The 23,530-nt window shown below is 35.5% G+C and overlaps 2 protein-coding genes across 2 annotated transcripts; both read left to right on the forward strand.

Moving 5' to 3' along the window:
- The first annotated feature begins 945 nt into the window (after positions 1 to 945).
- On the forward strand, positions 946 to 4,244 carry LOC144441219 (uncharacterized). The gene is made up of 6 exons (XM_078130778.1): positions 946 to 950; positions 1,059 to 1,214; positions 1,583 to 1,715; positions 2,099 to 2,166; positions 3,986 to 4,054; positions 4,186 to 4,244. The coding sequence occupies exons 1-5, from the start codon at positions 946 to 948 to the stop codon at positions 4,023 to 4,025; spliced, it is 402 nt and encodes a 133-aa protein (XP_077986904.1). The 3' UTR covers positions 4,026 to 4,054; positions 4,186 to 4,244.
- On the forward strand, positions 4,201 to 22,741 carry LOC144441221 (uncharacterized). Its single transcript, XM_078130779.1, has 13 exons — positions 4,201 to 4,290; positions 5,669 to 5,806; positions 6,422 to 6,546; positions 7,013 to 7,223; positions 7,822 to 8,001; positions 8,401 to 8,608; positions 9,214 to 9,305; positions 11,208 to 11,305; positions 19,657 to 19,768; positions 20,469 to 20,617; positions 21,219 to 21,411; positions 22,242 to 22,639; positions 22,738 to 22,741. Exons 1-13 carry the CDS (start codon positions 4,201 to 4,203, stop codon positions 22,739 to 22,741), a joined length of 1,998 nt encoding a protein of 665 aa, XP_077986905.1.
- Positions 22,742 to 23,530: the final 789 nt, after the last annotated feature.

Below are 23,530 nucleotides of genomic sequence, written 5' to 3' on the forward strand. Positions count from 1 at the left end.
CAAACTAGCTGCCTTGTTGGGAAAGGACCAACTATGATAACTGGCAGGTGCACTGATAATGCTGGAAAAGGCCATCACAGAAACTTCATGAACTGTCTAGCTGTCCTTTGTATCAGGATGAGCAATAATCATTTGAGATTTTAAAGTTGCATATACAAATGTAGTAATTTCTTAACTGAAGAGTTGTTGGTAAACTTGTTGTAAACTCTTTACATGTACAGCAGTGATGTCATATTTTGATTTAAGATATTTAAAGAATATCATGATACATTAATGGTATCATAATTTTTCTCAGATCAACAAAGAAGGAGTTATTGAGGCATCAAAGAAGAGAGTTAGCTTACAAAGAATTACTAGAAGCTAGAGAGAAAGCTATAGTGGATCTAACTGAACATATTGATGTGTTGGAAGTAAAACAGAGACAAATCGACAAGAAGTAAGTTTTTAAGCAACTTAACTAAAGTTGTTAAGATATATATTATGTATCTATTTTGTCAAGGGGTATTCTGAAATTATGACACATCTCAATATCCCTGTTACACTATCTATGGAGACCACAGATATATGACATTCTGGTTACCAAAGTTCCAGTCATTTCTTTAGTTAGCATTGCAAGAAGATGCCCCAGAGTTGAGAAAAGTGAGGGATAAAAGTTGGTCAAGGTTTCTGACCATATGGCAATAGATGATCCATGAACAAATATGTGTAAAGAGCATTTCAGTGTAGTGGCATAGTGTGATTGCTGGAAGTTGGTAATAAAACAGTACATTAACTGTAACAACAGAATCAACATTGAAAATAAGTGGTAACTTCATGTCTGCTGCCTTTACACTACACCACTCAATGATTCTGACACCCTCACTGCCACCCAGCCTCAAAACAGAGTGCAAACAGCACTCCTAGTGGCCAAACCATAAAATCTGTTATCTCTCTTACAACTGGATTATGGCGTATTACTCAATACCCCCTAAATACATAGCTGAGAGAAGTTGTAATGGGTGACTGACCCTAGGTGTGGTACATGATACAGTGAATAATGTTTCCTTTGTTTATTTCAGGAAAGTGAACTCAGGTCCTGACTTGGACTACAATGGTCAAAAAATGAAAGATAAATGCAGAGAATTACAGGATCATGCCATCTTCCTGAACAGTGAAATTCAGAAACTATCTTTGCTTAGACAACAAGACAACCATAAACTGATAGATAGTGAAAGGTATGTCAAAATTTACAAGAGTAAAAATAGTACATTTTGTTTTTATTTAATGCATAATGCATATTTGTAGTAATGAATGCAAAATAATGAGTGTTAAGAAAACCCAATGTTTTAGTGGATCAAGCTCAATCATACAAATTAAACTAACATTATTTTTCTGCTCCCTTTGTGTAAATGTGAATTTTCACTCTTTGTACCATTTTTTCAAACCAAATCAGAGATTTATTATGTCATTCATTCTAACAAGAAAGCTGCCAAGCTTTTGGACCATTGTAGATGAATTAATCATTTCAAACTTGTCATTCCAAAATGACTTTATGTTGTTGTCTACCAACTGTAAACGTGAACATTGTACTTTATTTTTACAGGAAATTTAAAGATTATGAAACTGAAATTCAACGATTGAAGCGTGACTATGTCTTTCTACTACAGAGTAGCATCAGTATAGCTACTGGAGAGGGACCCCATGAATTACAACTCAATGTCTTTGGAGGGGATGTGGTGAGTTGTAATTGAACATTGACAGATGGATGGATGGATGGATCGATGGACGGATGGATGGACAGACAGACAGACCAAGTCACACAGATACTGTAACAGCTAATATATACACATGATACACATAGGTAGAATAGGAGAACAAGCAGATATAACATAGACCCACATAGCTATATAGATAGAGACTCTACAGACAGACAGACAGACAGACAGACAGACAGACAGACAGACAGACAAACTGATTGTAACTCATATTCAAGAGAGAATGACAACTAACATACAGAAGAATATTTTATAGCATGAGTTTGGTAATCTTTCAACCAATATTTTATAGCATGAGTTTGGTAATCTTTCAACCAATATTTTCATACATTTTTTGATTTCAGCATTTGAGCAGAATATGTGAATTACTAGAAGAATGTAGAATGACCAATCCTGACCTACCAGATGCAAGGTATAGTAGAAATCACTTTGTATGTATTACTTAGAGTTATATGGATTGCAAGGTATAGTAGAATTCACTTTGCACTTACTACATATACTTACATCAGCTTGAACTGTTACTGAAAAAAGGTTATTTATCCACAACACTGATTATTATTGTCTATCAATGTTCTCAATCATCCAGGTATAAAGTTAATAATGAATTCATTTATCCTACTGGACTTGCTGTTATTTTGAATGGCAATTTACATTCACATCTTATCCTGGACACTTCTTCAGGCTGACTGATGATCTAGTGCTAGTGATAACTTACCTACAAGTGATAACATGACAGGCATGTACAACACTGTTCTTTTTAAAATTCCTTGACAGTTCTCATCACATGACAATTTTATTCTGGCACATGTCACCAATTACCTGTCACTAGATCACATGACAATTCTACTCTGTCACATGTCACCAACAACCTGTCACTAGATCACATAACAGTTCTACTCTGTCACATTTCACCAACTACCTGTCACTAGATCACGACAATTATACTGTCACATGTCACCGACTACCTGTCACTAGATCACATGACAATTCTACTCTGTCACATGTCACCAACTACCTGTCACTAGATCACATGACAATTCTACTCTGTCACATGTCACCAACTACCTGTCACTAGATCACATGACAATTATACTCTGTCACATGTCACCAACCACCTACTAGATTCTCAATCACCCTGCAGAAGCTTACAGGAAAGGATGTGAAACTGTTGCCACTTTAAAAAAAAGGCCAGTAGGATTATTATAACTGATTTGAGCCACCTGATTTTTATCTTTTTGTAGGACGGTTTTTACAGAAGGTCATACTGATCACTATGGCAATGTCCATCCTAATGCTAACAAGGGTATAACATTACATTACATTTGTCAATTACTACATCAACATTATATGTCTCAAATGAAGGTTAGTTCATGTCCATTTTTACAAGACATGCAAAGTTATAATATTCAGTACAAAGACATGCACAGATAAGATTTTCAGTACAAAGACATGCAAAGTTAAGATTTTCAGTATAAAGTTTTGAAATACTAGTACAAGTTTTTCAATACATTAATTCACTTATTAATTATCAAAAGTGAATTCTGTCATTACTTGTTATTAAAATCTATATCTAAATGCAATTCATACTCTATCAAGTTTTGTCAATCAAATATAGTTATGCTGTAAAAGGTAACAAAATGACCATTATATCAGCCTTTAAATGCTGATTTATGACACCAGCCACTTAATGTTACATCAATAGTAAACATAAGTTTCCAGCCAAAGTCTGGTATTTTCCCAAGTACAAAAAAGTAGCAAGTGTCGCCATCGCGCCCTAACAACAACTGTTCTTAACATCAGAAGTGGAAACTGTTTTGTTTGTTTGGTAATGACTAAGTCTGTATTTGAGGTTCTAATCACAAGTTCCAGGCATGGCCAAAATCTTTTGATCTCGGCGGCAAAGACCAGTAGTTTAGTACAGACCTGAGTGCTGGCTTATAGCATGGCACGAATGCCATATCTTACAGACTATTGATTTCACCAAAGTTAAAACTCTGCTGTCAATTTATGAACTTAGAACATCCTACACTCACCATCCCAGAGTTAACAAATGTGTTTGGTAAGGTGCTCTTTACTTCTCACTAGCACAGTGTGTGATGACACTGTCATAATTTAGTGAAAGTAATGTTTATGACATGGGTAGGGAGGCTACATGTTTCACTCCAGATATAGCTACAAATATTTCTTTAATCTTGCTGTTCTTTGAGCATTTCCTGCATTACTCATTGTAGGAAAAAGAGCATCATCGTGCCAACTGGACAAGTTTTCTAAGAGAACATGCTAGTGATTTACACCACTCGGTAAGAATACTTGCTTCACTTATTGATATTAAAATGTGTTTGTTTGTTTTTTGTATTTGGATGTTAACCATGTTTATGTTTGATACTACATGTGCTATTACATTCACCATGGTGTCCATTCCATCCACCAGGTTATATTAAAGAATATGGTACATCGTGGTATACCAGCACAGTATAGGGTAATTGTGTGGACTAAATTAGCACTGAACAAGGTACAAGATATCAGAGATGTTAAGGTAGGTACTGGATGATTAATACTCTATTATAGCAAGGTACAGGGTATCAGGATGTCAAGGTAGGTACTGGATAATTAATACTGTATTATAGCAAGGTACAGGGTATCAGGATGTCAAGGTAGGCACTGGATGATTAATACTGTATTATAGCAAGGTACAGGGTATCAGGATGTCAAGGTAGGCACTGGATAATTAATACTGTATTATAGCGAGGTACAGAATATCAGGATGTCAAGGTAGGCACTGGATGATTAATACTGTATTATAGCGAGGTACAGAATATCAGGGTTTTCAAGGTAGGCACTGGATGATTAATACTCTATTATAGCAAGGTACAGGGTATCAGGATATCAAGGTAGGCACTGGATGATTAATACTGTATTATAGCGAGGTACAGGGTATCAGGATATCACGGTAGGCACTGGATGATTAATACTGTATTATAGCGTGGTACAGGGTATCAGGATATCAAGGTAGGCACTGGATGATTAATACTCTATTATAGCAAGGTACAGGGTATCAGGATGTCAAGGTAGGTACTGGATGATTAATACTGTATTATAGCAAAGTACAGGGTATCAGGATATCAAGGTAGGCACTGATGATTAATACTGTATTATAGCGAGGTACAGGGTATCAGGATATCAAGGTAGGCACTGGATGATTAATACTGTATTATAGCGAGGTACAGGGTATCAGGATATCACGGTAGGCACTGGATGATTAATACTGTATTATAGCGAGGTACAGGGTATCAGGATATCACGGTAGGCACTGGATGATTAATACTGTATTATAGCGAGGTACAGAATATCAGGATATCACGGTAGGCACTGGATGATTAATACTGTATTATAGCGAGGTACAGAATATCAGGATATCACGGTAGGCACTGGATGATTAATACTGTATTATAGCGAGGTACAGAATATCAGGGTTTTCAAGGTAGGCACTGGATGATTAATACTGTATTATAGCGAGGTACAGAATATCAGGGTTTTCAAGGTAGGTAGTGGATGATTAATAATATACTATTATAGTAGGTGTTATGTCACATTGGTCATACTGAGAGAACAGCATTATCAACCCTTCTTTTGCAGCAATGTGTGCCATGTACAACAGCATAATTCCCATATTTAATAAGAATCACACTCTTATGCCCTTATTTGGTCAAAGCAATGAAGTTGATTCCATATTTGAACAAATCTATACAGTCTATCCGTATTTGGTCATAGCAATGTAACATCCATATTTGGTATTTCAGTGTATCCATATTTGGTCACAGCAACAAACAATTATCTTAAAATCTTTGTGTTTTTAGCTAGAACACAATGCTGAAAATAAACTGGCCATTTGTAACAATTTCTGTTTTTCACAGGGAACTAGTTATTACAAGTCTTTGATTGATCAAATACCTGACAGTGTTATCACAAAGTGTTATCAGCGACAAATATTGTTGGACCTACACAGAACCATGCCAACAAACATACATTTTCAAGATGCTAATGCAGACAAGGTTAGTTTATCAACGATGCCTACTACAGTCAACATTAATGCAGCTGCAAAAAGAAAATGAACTGGATGTTGTTGCATTGGTTGTATCATGAATGTCATACACAATCCTAATGTGACTGAAACACAAATGTTTGTATGGAAATGATTACAAAATATAATGAGACAACATGCATAGTTTTGAGTCTTGATGTTGGACTCCACATACCGTTGGACTGTTTTGATAGAAAGTTCCTATAAACTATGTCTTTCTCAAAAAGCAATGTTGAGACCATACCTTTTGTGCAGCTTGATTGATTTTCATTGACTTTGCACATTATGGATATTACTGCATGTCAAAGTCCTATATTGTGGTATATCAAACAGTGTGATTAACAAATATCCTCATACTCAGATATCAAATCTTAGTTGCATGTGTCATAACTTTAACATCTGGTGAAATAATATTTTCATCAAATCTTGGATTTGTAAATTACCATAGTAATAAATGATACTGAACCATAGACAGTGAAGGGTCCATTGTCTATAGCTGAAAACCTTTGCTCCAAATTACCACATTCTGTTAGATATTCATTCATGTCACAATGTGCTGAATTGCTGTCATGGTGTTTCCTTTTAGGTCCACCAACTTCAACAGGTGTTGGAAGCATTTTGTATACACAATCCTGAGATTGGTTACTGTCAGGGTATGAACTTTCTGGTTGCTACATGTCTCTTGTTTATGGAAGCTGAATTGGCATTTTGGTAAGATAAAACAGACCTTGTCAGTTGAACTTATTAAATAATGAGGCAGTTTTTCATTAATTATCATCATCTTAACCTCACATCTGTTATTAAGAGTGAAAACAGTCATACAGCACTAATAATATTAATTTCCCAGCTAAACTTACAAGGGTCTAGCCTGTGCCCATCAACAGTGCCATCTAATGGTACAGTGCAGAAATGATATAATTGAGGGGTTTTTTGCAGGTTTTTGTTATTGGTGTCTCTCCTGCTTAAAAGTCAAAGCAAAAACTAAATTTACATTATTGAAATGGAGTACAGTAAAATGATCTTTCGCTAGCTTAAAACTCAAAATCAAAATGAAAACATAATTTACATTAAAAGTAAAATAAGTAAAATAAAACTAGTCTTTAATTTGTACTTGTAAGTCAGAGCTTACATTGTAAAAGGATTTACTTGTGATGATTTCTTTGTTAATCTTTCATAGGTGTTTGGTTGCCATTGTTGAGAAGTACTTCCCAGACAATTATTTTGACAGAAATTTGGTTGGAGCCCAGGCTGATCAGAGTGTGTTGAAAGAGTTGGTACAACGTAAACTACCTCTACTACATACACATATCTCTAGTGTGGATATTGATTTATCTACAATCACACTCAACTGGTTCCTAGCTATCTTTTTTGATAGTGTACCATTTGAGGTGAGTATTGTAATGTTATGTATTAAGTGACGTGTAATTGACAAAGGTGTTATTACGAGCTGCCTTTCTGCAGTCAGGTCAAGCTTGTGTATGCAATAGAGATATATTAATGTTGCTGACAATGTCATGTCATCAACAGTTTTAGAAGGACCATGACTGTGTCTGTCATGTGTGTGTTGTGCTGTGCTGTGCTGTGTTGTGTTGTGTTGTGTTGTGCTGTGCTGTGCTGTGTTGTGTTGTGTTGTGTTGTGTTGTGTTGTGTTGTGTTGTGTTGTGTTGTGTTGTGTTGTGTTGTGCTGTGTTGTGTTGCGTTGTGTAGTGTTGCGTTGTGTAGTATTGTGTTGTGTTTTTTTGTGTTGTGTTGTTGTGTTGTGTTGTTGAGTATGAAATCTGTATCACGTCAAAGCTTTATTTTTAGTAGATTAATTATGAACAAGATACAAGTTACAACTACAAGACTATTGAAATTGTTTTTGTTTTTTAAAAGTAAATATTTCAAGAGTATACGTCATAACGACTTTTACATTCCTTTGTTATAAAGTTAAGAAGTTATATTACACTAAGAATCATTTGATGTTTTTCATTGAATTCTTTTCAGACTCTACTTCGTATTTGGGATTGTTTCTTTCTTGAGGGCCCTGTAGTTCTCTTTAGATTTTCATTAGCTATAATGAAACTACATGAAAACAAACTACTACAGGAATGTGACACAATCTCCATTATGAGACAGATGAAGTCTATAGCTAAACTTAGTTTTGATGTGGAAGGACTTGTACAGGTGAGGTCACATTGACAATACTTCACCTTTCACAGTACAAACTTGTAACAAATTGAGTGAAATAGGTAGGTATTTTAGATTTAGATTTAGAACTGACATTTTCTGTTATGAATAAATTCCAAGCAGGAATTTAGAGACTAAAAATCAAAGCATTTTCCAACAGATGAATACAACGATAGGGTACAGTTTAGAATAATTTCTGAAAAATGTAGGGAAATAACAGTGAAGAATGATTTAACTGAGTAAGCATTACACAACAAATGATTTAAGTACCACAATATACCACATACAAACCAAGGTGAAGGTATTCAAACACCTTGGTCATTCTATTTGTCATGACAACAGATTTTTCAATGTGGAGAAACAGAAATGTAATGACAAACTATCTTTCTATACAAGGCTGCCTTTGAAGGTCTAGAACCATTTCCTGAGAGAGATTTCATCACAAAACGACAACAATTTCACATGGAGCGACTAAAAACTCACTTTAGTGAAAGAGACAAAGAGAGACATGAAAGAGAAGAGAATGAAAAGCTGTGGCAGACAGCACAACAACTAAAGAAAGCTAATGTACAGTCCATGGAATGGGCTATAGAATATAAACCAGGTAAGGTTAGATCTGATATTAATATGATTAAAATCTGATACAAAAGCTGGCCAAGTTTACGATATCTACTGCTTTCTATTAACACCATGACTGGTTATTTGACCTTCTGCTGTCACCTCTATTTGAAGAACATTTGTCAAAAGAATATTGTTAGTACAAATAACAAAATTTAACTTAGTATTGAAAATGTAATATTCTGGTCCCATATGAGGACAAGTGTAGCTAAAATCACCAGGCAGTAATGTCACAGTCAACAAAATGTGGCCGAAACAAATTTGTGATTTTCTAAAAATTAAGTCACCAGAAATGGTGCGAGTGCAATTTTTTGAACTGGTTGAGAGTACTGAACTTTTGCCATAGAAACTCTGGGAAACAGTTTTTTGCCAAAGGAAGCTTAATAGTAGTCAACCATCATAACCCTCACTTCTTGTGCAAAGGCTTGTTCCAAACAGCACCCCTAGTGGCCAAACAACATAATCTTTTGTCTTTATGATAACTGGTCTGTAGTGTAATGAATAGTTATGGTGATTGGCCAGGTGTGTATACCACTGTTAAACTATACTTTTGTACTTTACCAAGTATCTGTTTCTTTGTGATTGTTTCAGGGTGTATCTGGATATGTCAAGGTCAACAGAATGAGTCATGTATATGTAGTGTCAATGTCAATGACGAAAGTAAGAATAAACTGCCATTACAGGTATGTATGTATTTATTTCTTTTTTCCTGATCAATTTTATCATTTGAGTAAGGCAACAGTTTGTGTATATTTGACACATACTGTAGTGAAAATGTTGTCCAATTTAATTTTCCTGTGAACTTTGAAATTGCCAAACAATAATTTGACAAAGACTACAACAGTAACTCAAGTCAAGCTCCTATGCAATGCTACCATAAAAAAAGTCAACCTCCACAACTTGTGGTCCAACTGTACCAAATAGTGCTGCATTCAGTGGTGGCCATATTGGATTTTGTCATATAGCCATGGTGTTCGAATACTAGAAATAAACATTGTATCTAAGGGCAGATTAGTTCAAAAACAATACATAATTATATGAATTACCTTTTCTGTTCGGTGAAATTTCTATATCACTAGAACAATTTTTTTGAAGTATATATATGTAAAGGAACACTGGTCCCCGGTTGACATACCAACTGCTAACTTTGTATATATACACTACACTAGCTGTTGGTGGAATTGTACATTATCATAATTTATTGGAATATATTTCAGTCTATTTTATCAATAAACTAATTATTCTTAACATCATGGATGTTATATGTTAAATATGCATTAAATTTTTTAAAAAGTAGCAAATGTGTGACATAAACTCTGTAATAGGGCAAAAGTGGCCGCCATTGAAGGCACCGGTGTATATCACCAATGCGTAGGAGCTTGTAATTGTGGTATCACCTCCTTAAGGTCTGTCACCCTCTGGTGATGTTAATCATTGCAGTACAGAAATAGCCGAGAGTTGAGAATTCACTCTAAATGAGCTAATAAAATGTCATGTCCTACTTTGTGAAATTGTTGGTCCAAAAAATCTGTTTGTTTTTAATGATTTAACCTGTTGTACAAAAACACCCCTGACAGTATTAGCTGCATAAAATCTACAGAAAGTGCCATAAATAACAGTAACCTATACAAGTTTTGTTGCATTATACCTAGCAAAGAGACTTGTCTTAGTGTTGCTTTCTCAAGAAGCTATCCACACCAAAGCAAAAAGAATAATCCACAGTTGTGACAGCGGGACTGTGAATAATCTAATTGGTGTGCTGAATTCTAAAATACCGAAACAGCTGTGTTAAATCCAATTGGTTTGAGAGCTCCTTGAAATAGTAACACAAAGACAAATCTCTGAGCTACAATATACCAGAGTAATCAATAGTGTTGACATGGCACCATGGCCAGTAATTTGAATTCCGTGTGTAATATTTCTTGCATAAATTTGAGTTAGCTCACCTCACTCATTGGAATTTATAAAGTCAAGATTATTAAGCAATGTTCATGTTTACACTTCTATCAATTTAACTCAGCTGAAGGTGGGTCTTGTACAAATGTGACAAATAGACATAGCAAAATTGCCCCTCTCAAATATGCCTCTTTTCTTATACATGGTGTAAATAGTTTATCTCGAATGTGATAACAAAATTGTTATCACATTGAAGGTTCAGTCTAATTAAATATTATACCCCAATATTTTTCTTTATTTAGCCTTGTCAATATGAGTCACTAGACAAGTAGTCACAAATCTTTCTTTCCAGCTGAATGAAGACAGACATTGAGGAGTGATATAATTATACCTTCTCAGGCATAATTTATGAAAACTTAGGAAAATCATGGTGATTTGATTCATATTTTGAGCACCATAAAACCAGTGATGTAGACACAGGTTGTCATGACAACAACCAGGGCATATTTTGAGCACCGTAAAACCAGTGATGTAGACACAGGTTGTCGTGACGGCATATTTCTTTTCAAAGACAATAACTTGGCTTGAGTATGGTATAATATCCTTTATAGGTGAGCTACATAATTTTCTAACAGGGAAAATATGAAACTTTACATTGTATACTTTGTATCTGTCTATCTTTTCTATAGTTAGAGTCTCGTATCATGTGTATAACTGCTGTTAATGAGGACGTCATATTACTGGGTACACTGTCATGGTATCTTTATGCATTTTGTACATCAACAAAGTAAGTACAAATTATTCTCATAGTTTCATCTCTAACACAACATTGACTCAGAGTCAACTCAATCATGTAATCTTTGTGCATTTTGTACATCAACAAAATAAGTACAAATTATTCTCATAGTTTCATCTCTAACACAATATTGAGTCAACTCAATCATGTAATCTTTATGCATTTTGTACATCAACAAAATAAGTACAAATTATTCTCATAGTTTCATCTCTAACACAATATTGAGTCAACTCAATCATGTAATCTTTGTGCATTTTGTACATCAACAAAATAAGTACAAATTATTCTCATAGTTTCATCTCTAACACAATATTGAGTCAACTCAATCATGTAATCTTTGTGCATTTTGTACATCAACAAAATAAGTACAAATTATTCTCATAGTTTCATCTCTAACACAATATTGAGTCAACTCAATCATGTAATCTTTATGCATTTTGTACATCAACAAAATAAGTACAAATTATTCTCATAGTTTCATCTCTAACACAATATTGAGTCAACTCAATCATGTAATCTTTATGCATTTTGTACATCAACAAAATAAGTACAAATTATTCTCATAGTTTCATCTCTAACACAATATTGAGTCAACTCAATCATGTAATTTTAAATCCCCAGTAACTACAACTTTCTTTTCACAATTTTAGTTCATATTTTTTGAAGTTCTTGTATTTGCTGGAGCATGTACACGATGATGACCTAATGAGAAACCTTTAAATAGATTTTCAGTTTGTTGACATGATTTAATGGTACAGATTGTTTATTTGTACTGTTTACACATGGACATCAGTGCAGTGTACACAGTGCTATCAATGATTAGTAGACAGGTAATTCAGCTAATTATATAAGTTTGAACCATTTCATTTGAAAATTTGGTGTAATTTCCAGCAACCAAAAATTTATGAAAAATATCAAGTAACATGTACCACAAATTGTTACAGTTACTAGGGCATTTCTATTAATATTTCCACTAATACAGATGTGTAAATATGAGAATTAACAAAAAAATCCACAAAAAGTACAAAATGGAAAATATCCAGGTCTTGTAATTTAAATTCAGCTATCATGTATGATTGTTTATCAATGTGTTAAGATGTCATTGAAAATGCTCACTTTTGAAAATACAACTGCAAAATTCAGTTAGTCAACAAATTTTTAAGTGCACACTAAGTATATATGCCTGTTTATTTTCATACTCCTAGGAGTGCCTTCTAAAATACTAAAATCACTATTAAACTTACAGCACTTAGGTGTGCCTATTTAGAATGTCTTCTAGAAGAGTCTAGGGCGTATTTTCATTGCTGTACCTTTGAGAGAATACCACCAACTCTGCCAGGTTTCCCATACTATGCCATCAGTCCAGCTGTCTTCACTAGTGTAAGGGCCTTTCTGGTAGTACAAACCATTTAAGTTGACATTATATCCACGTCTGTACCACCATCCACCCTTCCAGCGTAGAGCAGCATTTTCAGCCTCACTTTGATCATTGTCGCGATCTTTTGTACTGAACTGGGCACCACCGTGATAAGCCATAGAATCACCAGCACTACCATGATGGTATCCACCGAGTTGAAGCACATAGTTACTAAACTCGTCTCCTACTCGGAATCCGTCATAAATCGCGAACCGACTTTTACCACTCCAGTCATCGAGGTCAACTCGTAAGACGTAATTTCGTTGTTGAGTTAGCGCGTAAATGTTGTCATTACCCAGCCAGTGTTCTTTATCCACGTCCCCAAAACCATGTTTGTATTCTGTCCAGTTTCGGAAGAAATCAATAGCGCCATCAAGACGTTGTTGAATCAGAGTCCAACCACCACCTGCCGTATCCATATCACACCAAACACTAACCGGTGACCCATCTTTCGGTTTAATCGTATACACACCACTCTCTTTAACACCTCCATATTTGTAGATTTCACTGCAGTCGGCATAGTAACATGCATGACCTGAAAATTATTTTTTAAAAGTTTAAGATAAAGATAAATTACATGCAAATCGAACTTGTCAGAATGGTGTTGAATTTAGTAAGCACTTTCCCTGTATAACTTCATTTGTTTGTAAATAGTAGCTGTAGCTGTCACTAGGCGTTACATGTTTTCAGTTAGGTGCTAGATTTACAAATGTAGAATATCAATGCATAATATATTTTATTAGTCAATTATTGATATTTTGAAAATGTTTTTAAAGTAAACATATAATTATTCCATATTGGAAAATAAACTATGTTTTGGTGTCATGTTTCCATACATGTGCCAGCCCATTCTGGAAACTGCCACACATGTTGCAGTCTGCTTTTGGCATAATTTGTAAACAGGTGATCCTTTGAATTGATATGATAATGTATGTTTTGAACCAGTCATAGCTGTATATTTTCACTTTCGATTTTGACCATTTAAAAAATATACCAACCCTTAACAAGAAATGATCTCCATGAGAGGTTTTAGTAAAGCCCAGGACCCTGCTATCAATATTTTGCACCCCGCTTTGATATTTTGTACCCTTCTGTTTTTATTTCATCTCTATTTTCACTATCCCCATTGAGATCTCTTCATTCATTTTGCTCTCTTAAACAACTGTACTGTTATCTACTTGAGTAGTTATTCTGTTTACCCCACAATAACTAATGCCCATACTGTAAGCATCTTGTTGTTTCATTATTGTTACCCTTGGCTTTGGCCAAGAAAGCTACCTGCCACACTTGCAATTGCTTTGTCATCACATTTTCACATCCTCCTATAATTTCAATTCACTGAGAACACAGACTGTAAGATACGTCATATTGCTCCACCCTCACCAGCCAAAAAGAGTTGACCAATGTGTGATGGCATACCTTACAGACTGGAGAACACTGATTCATTTCATCTAGTACAGTTAGGGGCGACATCGAAATCAAAAGCATCGTAATTACGCGTCGTAACGAGTAAAGACGAGTAGCTACTAGTAGTTACGATGTACTACGGTGAATATTCATATATCTGAATAATCTGTGTATGGCCTGACAGCCATGTCTGAATAATACTGTCAATGGTTTTGACCACATTTGGTAATAAATTTTATCTTATAACTGTTGATTAATGGCAGCTAGGCAACACAGTAATATGCTATTTGCGGGAAATTCTGCAACTTTTCTAAAACAGATGATTTTGTCACAGGACATAGCATGTACCAGGAAATAAATTCTTTGTTCTTGTGTTTGACCAGTTTATCTTGTGTTATTTACGGAAGAATTTATGATCACCTAACAATCAAATCCTATCACTATTAGTTGCCCAAAGATTAAAACATTATCTTACTGTCTAATTGTGTCACTTGGGTGAAACAGGTCAGTACTGGTCCAAAGGCAGCTTTAGTCTCATCGAGATTCACAGCTTGACGTCTTACACTGTTCAGATCACGTTCCATTGTATATGTCTGGTTCTCTACAGTTTCGATACGCCTATCAAGCTCTGTAAATTTGGTGAATCCTTGTTTTTCCAAGCTAAGCATTGTGGTGTTAAATTGTTGCACCAGTTTGTTCATGTGATTGGCTGCTTCATCTTGTTGTTGTTGTCCCTGTGAAAGTGACATTTCAAGATCATTAAATCTCTCGTTGTAGATATCGAAGTCTACCTTGGTGTTTTTCTCGTCTTCGGACATACTGTGGATTTCTGTTTGCAGCTCCTCAAGATTGTTTCTAAAAGCATTGTGGTTGTTCTGCAGTTCTAGTATTTTGTTGTCGATGTTAAGAAATTGTTCTGTATTTTCATCTTGTATCATACTAGTCGTCACGTCAAGTTGTTGAGCTAAGACTTGTAAAGATTGCAGGCTTTGTATGACCTGATTCCAATTTTCCTGTAACGCCAGTGTAATATTGCGATTGGAATGCGCAGTTGCTGACACTGCACTAATACGTGAACCAAGGGGTCGCAGAATATCTAGGATTGTGGTTCTGACACCTCCCTTCGTTTCATTCAGTCTCACATCCAAACTACTAAACTTCGAGAGCAAAACGTCAATTTGTTGATTCACTGTATTTCGTTGTTGAAGATTATCTAACACCGATGTCTGCATTTGCAACATTGTATGGGTCATACTTGCGATTTTAGATTTCATCTCTTTGTTTTCTGCTGTCAGTTCACGCACTTGTTGTACTACATATTTCTCTGCTTCCCAGACTTCAATAGCTTTTTCAAAATCTTCCATTTTTGCTTTCCATTCATCATTTCTAGTCTGTAAGGATTCAGACATCAGATTCTCCAAAGTATGAATCTGAGCACTTTGGCGATGGTTAATTGTCTCCTGGAGTCCCTGTAATTTCTTTAAGGAATCTCGTAGATGATGTAACTGACGCTTTGTACTTACTACATCATGACCGTTTTCACCAGTCTCTGCATCAGGTTTAGGAGTGGTCAGCTTTTCTGAAGGCTCATTATCATCAACCATCTCCATGGAAACTTGTCGTTTTCTGATCTTATGCTTGTGTGTTTCATCATCATGTTTATTCTCTTGGCAGTGTTTTTGTCCATCCAGTGTAGAATCCACAATTTCTACCAGTGTTGTCATGACGTCTGTTAATACTGCATCCTTACATTTATCAACCAGCCAATTCTCAACCAATCCTGTGTCTATGTTTTCTTGATCAGAGAGTTCATCTAAATACTGACAGTGTTTCAGTCTACTGGATTTCCCAAGTACCACAGGCGTTGTTAGTAACACTGTCAAGAACAGTACTACGAGTGTTCTCAACATTGTGATGACTGATTAAAGTTACCTCAGTTTTGCCAGCACAGAATTACTATCAGAACAACCCTTGTATGAGGCCGCAGTCAGTAATCAACTCGTAAGAATGGTCAAATGTGACCTGGCCCGAGAGATACTGGAGAGGTCGGAATGGATGATCAGTGCTGATGAGTGTAACTGGCATGAATCAACTAAGAACAGTAACTGGTCTGTCCTCAGACCAGCTATCAGACTGATAAACAATACCAGGTTATGAGATATGGTATGAGGATACAAGATCTGTCTGAGCATGCACTCTATTGATCTGTTTGTCAACTTCTATTTATTTTTACATTGCCTTGACTGGTACAACTCAAAGCTGTTGACATAACCTTTTGTTTATCTTAGAGGGCCATTTCCTGCCATTGTGTCTTTCAACATCCGATGTTTTTAGGTCAAGTTATATTCCACTTTTCACTTCAGAAGTCAAGCCAAGGACATGCCCATGTGAAAACCCTTACCTGTAATTATTTTAAGCAATCTGAAAATCTCGGTCAACATTTTCCGTAGTTGAATGCTCAGTATAATAGTTAAGTTGTTGATATTACAATCGTTTGAGATGTATATCATACTGCCAGCATAAACAAATGAAATATCTGTACCCAGAAAAAGGACTTGTCTCCCACATGAGTAAATGTTGTTGTTTTTTGTCAGGAATAACAGTACCAGTACTAATGGGTGTAAGATGTGTGTCCTTGGTTTTGTCAGGGTTCATTATAATGATCCCAGAACATGCAAACATTAGCAGCTATTTAATTTGTTTGTCAAGAATCATTTGAGGCTATGTTTCCTGTTTTGAGAGGGCAAATTCTCAAAAGACTCTAAACATTTGGACAATAATAAGGAGTATTTTTGTTCCAGGTGGTAAGCAGGTAAAATCTGCCTGAGTTCAACGTTCCTCTGTCATTTTACCAGGGTTCTCCACCAAAATTACAGAACATGTATTCATGTAATGTATTAAAACTATGCTAGTTTTACCATACTTCACATACCCCTTTCTGTAACTGGGGTTCCCTAATCTTAGCAAAATCACAGATAACACTGTCAAACATGCTTATATACAAGACAGTTTGCCACTTTCTGTTAGCAGTACAGTGTCTAAAAAGATGTATTACAAACTCCTTTCTGTGTTAGGAAGAAATGAACAGAATTTGGAAATATATTTTGTGCAAATTTGATTAAAAACAATTGCCTATAATAACGTTTCAGTGTATAAGACAAAAAATATGAAAAATAAATCTAACGTTAAAGTATAGAAAATAACTAGGCACATTTTGTACAAATTTGATAAAAAGATACCTGCCAAGTAAGTTTTAGTCCAGAAGACAAAACAAATGACCAATAAAAAAAATAGATTTAGATGATTTTGATAAATTTGGGGTTAAAGGTCACATCAATAGTATCAGCCAATAGATAATCTGATTTGATAAATGATGACCCTGGCTGTCTGTAGAGGTTAACTTTATTTACATATTTACCCTATAAAAGGGTGTGTCAAAAATTACACCCCAAAAACGTATAAACTCAGCCTTTAATTATTGTCAAAGAGAATAAATGTGATGTTTTTAAAGCATTTGATTTACCATTCATCTCACATGTGATTCAAATAAATGTACACTGTATCTTTGTATTAACATGTAATATCATGAAATCTAATATTAGTGATAGGATAATGTACTCAGTAACATAGTTAGTAGTTATTTTTAAGTGAATCAAAGACAATGATCCAAGATCTACATTCACACACATATATATACAAATACACCTGTATACACACATGTGTGCACACACTCATACACACACACGTACACATACACATACACACACACACACACACACACACACACACACACACACACACACACAAGCAAGCAAACTAATACCACTTTTCGTTTTTGCGTTGTCTTCAATTTCTGTTTATCAAATAACCCTATCAAAAACATGAAGCAAGTGATGAGAAGAGAGAAGGAGCCCTTAGCTAGTAGTAGTTAAAAATTAACCATGATATAGATTTATAAAACTGAATATCACATATTTTATGATAATTGATAAATGGCATGTAATCAGTTCATGCAGTTTGTATACACTACTATTCAGTAGTGTATACATTGCACTACTTTATGGGGTCATGACCTCAGATGACCTTGGATCCATAGTCTCTAAAGGTTATCCAAAGTATTTCCTGTGAATACATATGGTTATCTTTTGTGTTTAGTGTGACAATTTATAGGTTGTAAGTTGTAACTGTCAGAATGATTAAAGTTGAAGTTGTCATTTAATGCATTTTAATCCCACAGAAAGACAATGAAGCATGTATTTTAAATATGTATGCAGTATTTCAAGACAGTTAAGTAATATGTATTTATGAAATGTGTATGCAGTATTTGGAACACCGATAAAGAGGAGGAAAATATTCTGAAAGACTTTTTACACCTTGCACCAATTGTAGTGATGAACCAGTCACTATACAAACTTGTGGTGATTTTAGCAATTGTGGTGATGAACCAGTCACTATACAAACTTGTGGTGATTTTAGCAATTGTGGTGATGAACCAGTGACTATACAAACTTGTGGTGATTTTAGCAATTGTGGTGATGAACCAGTGACTATATAAACTTGTGGTGATTTTAGCAATTGTAGTGATGAACCAGTGACTCTACAAACTTGTGGTGATTTTAGCAATTGTGGTGATGGACTAGTGACTATACAAACTTGAGGTTATTTTAGCACTATTAACAATTGTTACATTGCAAACACACTATTCTTACAAGTGTCTTGGATGGTGCTGTAAAGAGGCAAACACACCAGACTCTGAAACTTATTGTAATAATTGCCATTTTGCAACTTGAAAGCATTAGGCAGTGTACATACCTTCACCATTATTGAGTAGTTCTCCTAATAAGCCATTTATACTGTAATTCAAAAATCCAAGAAGGGCACCATCAAGGATTGGAGGTCGGTGGCTAAATGCTGGAAATGCTATGACAGAACTAAATATCTTTGTGAAAATCTAGACCTGGAATTGGATCTCCACCAAATGTAGTAAATTACCACTGTTTCATTGAGGATCTTCACTCAAAATTTAATCTAAATCCAACCATGCATACATAAACAGTGCACCAGTCTTAGTAATTAGTACAAGTTGGGAAGACTGTGAAATCACAAAATTGTACATGTGGAGAAAATATATTAAATTTTTTATTTCATTCAACCTTGCTAGCAGAGGTGATGATGGTACAGGTGCTGCTATATGATTTATGTAGCTTGTCTTACTAAAGTAACAGATAATGAAATGTAGTAATATCATGATGATGAAGGAAACATGTACATCTCAAAATAAAAATACTAGTTATAATGCTTCATTTCCAAATACAATAATCATTTAAAAATATGTAAATTACATTATAAAAGATGGGAAAAGGGGAAAATGGAAAATACTGAGTTGTCTTGTAACTAGTTGAGTCCATCCCACTTGTTTACAAAAGCTAACAAACTTGGAAGATATCGCTAGACAAACTGTTCTTATTCTCTGGAAACAATATAATTGCACAATAACTAAATGTACTTTGTTTTACAGAAGAGATTTGTGGTGCATGGCAATGCGTGATACAGTATTAAGTGTGAACTATAACCCTGCTACTAAAACTCTGTTTGTTGGCTTGGCTGATGGCTCACTTGCAGTGTTTGAGGTAAGGAGAGAACTATCTGAAGAAGGAGGGGGGGGACAGCTTAGGTAAGGGAAGTACATCTAAATGGGGAGTGGAAATTCAACAACATACTGCCCAATTTAAGTGTTAGTTATAATGCCACAACTTAACTTCTGTTTGTTGGCTTGGCTTGAAACAAACTGGCATTGTTTTACGTTGGAGCTGAACCATCTGATGGGGGGGGGGGGGGGGGGACTAAGGTAAGGGGATAACCATCTGATTTCGGAGGCATGTCTGGACTAAGTGTGGGATATAATCCTGCCCCCTAAAACTGTGTTGACTTGGCTGATGGTATGCTAGGCACAGTTTGGGCTAAGGTGAGAATTTTCAGATTTTGGGAGAGGAGATGAAACCCAAAGATGAAAGTTGCTACTAAAACTGGCTGAGTGCTGGCTTGTTGTACACTGGCAGTGTATGAAATAAGGGGGAAACCATTCCAAATGGGGAGGGAGAAGTGATACTGTAGATGTATTTAGTGTGAGTGACAATCTACTACCGCGACTGTCAACTGTGTGTTGTCTTGTGGTAATACCAGTACTAAACAGAGTAAAAGTGGATATGACATATTTTGCTTTTAGATAAAGATGATTGTTTTGTCATTAAAAAATTGATATTCTAGAATTATAGTACAACTGCAACCTAAAATCACCTCATGCAATATAACATTTTTGTGCTTTTACAGAATTTAAGGTCAGTTGAAGAAGTACCTTCTAGAGACGACGTGATCTATTTACCCATAAGTGCATATCCAGTGTCATCTCTAATCTTTATACTACAACAACAGGAATTATGGTGTTCATGTGGAAACACTATTCATGTCTTAGATATCAGGTAAATAAATGCACAAAACAAGACAAGACAAGCTGTTCAGTAGTGCTATCATAGAGAGTGTTTGGGGCCCTATCATGCTGTAAACAAGTAAAGATAATGTGTGTGTGTGTGTGTGTGTGTGTGTGTGTGTGTGTGTGTGTGTGTGTGTGTGTATGTGTGTGTGTGTGTGTGTGTGTGTGTGTGTGTGTGTGTGAGAGAGAGAGAGAGAGAGAGAGAGAGAGAGAGAGAGAGAGAGGATGTATGTAATGTATATTAACAACTTTTATCAAAAAATCACCTGACCATTTATCTAGTATATGGTAGGGATGTTAGTGCTAAGGTAAGAACATGACTGTCACACCACAACAATGTCATACAAAAATAGAGGCAAATGCCGTAAACTTGCGTCGCTAGAGGGTGCCCTAGCAAGAGTAACGTGAACAATTTTTACCAAACATAAAATTAGTAACCAAATTAAATTATCATTTTAGTGACAACAACTTGAAAATAAAGGAAAACAGAATGATCTTTGCACCACATTACTGCCAGCAACTTTTGTCATGGTCTTGTATTAGTTATTGTCAACACCACATTGTTAACTTGTTTCTAATTTATTCTATAGTTCTTTAGATCAACTAGCTGGGTTTGAAGTGTCTACAAACAGATATGACCATATATCCAGGATGGTGTATAGTAACTCAGGGATGTGGGTAGCTATACGTGGCACTTCATTGTTACAACTGTGGGATACAAAAACACTACTGTGTCTTCTAGTGTTTGATATTGCAAATGACTCTATGGCAGTCAACAATAAGGTATGTCTTCTTACTTAAAGCAAATTTCTCAATACCATGCAGTTTTATATAGCAAAATCGAATGATTATAGACTAAATGTAGCAAAAAATATGATCTTGCTATTGAAGTGTGGCATATGCAATTTCCTGTTGGTTTCTGCATGGTTGTATCAAACACAAAAGCAGAACACAGTATTGAAAAATTCACTGTAAAAATATTATTCCCAGCAGGCACAAAAGTATAGATCTGTGAAATTATTTTATCTGCCGACGCGACTTGACTGTTATACCTGCACTAGCTGCAACTGGGATTTTTTTTTCAGCAAGTAACCAAAGATATATTCACTAAATTGGTCAATTACTTGTAAAAAGACATTTTATCTGATAATTAGTTGTCAATGTTATCTCTAGGTGGTGTAGTGGCATGGCTAAGTATTGAGTGAAACCTTTGTTTTGAATCTTTCACCATGTTAAAAGTGCACTATTTTGTAACTGTAGTGTCATTTTCGACCAGACAACCACAATCTGTTCTCTGAAAATTGTTGAAATACCAGTAAGTAGACATTGCACATGTTAAAGTTATCAGTGGTTGATCTTATCCATCCATAAATAGTGCAGTAACAGGTTGAAATTGTGATTGCCTGTATGCAAGAAGGGTGATGCTCAGTTTGACCTGCTGAACAATGCAAGTTTATCCAGGGTACTCCGGTTTCCTCCTGCTTCTTCAACACTAAGGTGCTGCTCTGGGAAACCATTCACAAATTTCTAAATTTATTTGGACTCAAAGAATATTATTTATCAATGCATGTCCATCTCAAGATAAGTTAGTGCCTTTTTGACATTTATTTCAGAATGAAGATATTTACTTCAATATCTCCAGGGTAACAGCAATGCTTTGCCACAATGATGAATTGTGGGTAGGTACTGGGGATGGTGTCGTGTGTGCCTACAAGGTCACAGATCAAAGGTCACAAAAACCAGTGCACCATCAAATGTGGGCTGGTGAGGAAATCTTCATGAGGACAACTCGAAGACTAACATCAAAGAGTCAAAGCCTAGCATACTTGAATGTTATGCCATCACCAACATCACGAGAAGTAGCGTTACAAGGTGTGATGCCACGAAGTCAGAGTTTCACTGGTGATTATCCAAATGTCTCCATCGTCAAGAGGGGAAATGTCAAATATCAGTCTTGTAAGAGTCTAGATGAAACTGACGTGATTTATGAAGATCAGAGAGGTACATCAGTGTCAGAAGAACCAAATGAAGATTCAGAGAAGACACCAAACGACGTCACTAATGGAGCATCAACTGATGACACATCATCTGATGCCCCATTGGTCTTAGATGATGTGGTGTCTGATTATTTCGGTGTGGGTAATGACACAAAGACTGTACGACGTCAGAAAAGTTCATCATTTTCAGAAATTATAACTCTGGAACCGTTGTTCAAACATAAGCAGTCAGAAAACCCAGTCAGATGTCTAATACTAACAAGGTATGTATGTATTTAATATTTTGGGGAGGGGTATAACATGGTTTGAAGGGTATTTTGAAGATGAGCATTAGGACAAAATGGTATTTTGTGGTAATTTAAAAACTGATTTTGATGGTGTAGTGTTTTATTGAAATGTATGTATTTCTGCAGTAAGTTGTTTTGGAGAGGTAGAGAAAGTTAAGCATACTTATACAGCCTTTGGATCATAGAAAACCAGCCTTATAATATAAAATTATACATTTCATCACAACAAACAATTAACATAACAGAACTAGTCCATGTTTATGTTTCCAGAAAACCAGACAATGAAGCCACTATCATCAGCTGTGCTGGTTGCTATGGTGATGCTGGTGATATACTTGAATGGAAGTATGACAGTGACAAAGTAAGAACTCTTATTGGTCTATTGATTACTGTATCTTTTTCTCATTATTAGCCCCAATGGGGGGGGGGGGGGGAGACGTTATTACAATGGGCTCCATCCATCTGTCCGTCATCCATGCACCCGTCAACCTTTCCGTGTGTGTCCGTAATACATCATTTCTCAGACATGCAAATCTGATTTCTTTCAAATCTTACACAAAGGTGACATATCATATGGGATATATGCATGCCAATTTGTTTTGTTTTCCATATATGCAA

The sequence above is a fragment of the Glandiceps talaboti genome, chromosome 10 (assembly GCF_964340395.1).
Source record: "Glandiceps talaboti chromosome 10, keGlaTala1.1, whole genome shotgun sequence".
Classification (NCBI taxonomy): Eukaryota; Metazoa; Hemichordata; class Enteropneusta; family Spengelidae; genus Glandiceps; species Glandiceps talaboti.

Bases quoted from the DNA above. Each gene is read 5' to 3' on its own strand.
- LOC144441219 (XM_078130778.1), top strand. The intron at 1,716-2,098 runs GTGAGTTGTAAT...TTTTGATTTCAG, and splicing joins ATGTCTTTGGAGGGGATGTG to CATTTGAGCAGAATATGTGA. The intron at 2,167-3,985 runs GTATAGTAGAAA...TACTCATTGTAG, and splicing joins CCTGACCTACCAGATGCAAG to GAAAAAGAGCATCATCGTGC.
- LOC144441221 (XM_078130779.1), top strand. From the start codon at position 4,201: ATGGTACATCGTGGTATACCAGCACAGTATAGGGTAATTGTGTGGACT. The intron at 11,306-19,656 runs GTAAGTACAAAT...TTTGTTTTACAG, and splicing joins GCATTTTGTACATCAACAAA to AAGAGATTTGTGGTGCATGG. The intron at 19,769-20,468 runs GTAAGGAGAGAA...GTGCTTTTACAG, and splicing joins GCTCACTTGCAGTGTTTGAG to AATTTAAGGTCAGTTGAAGA.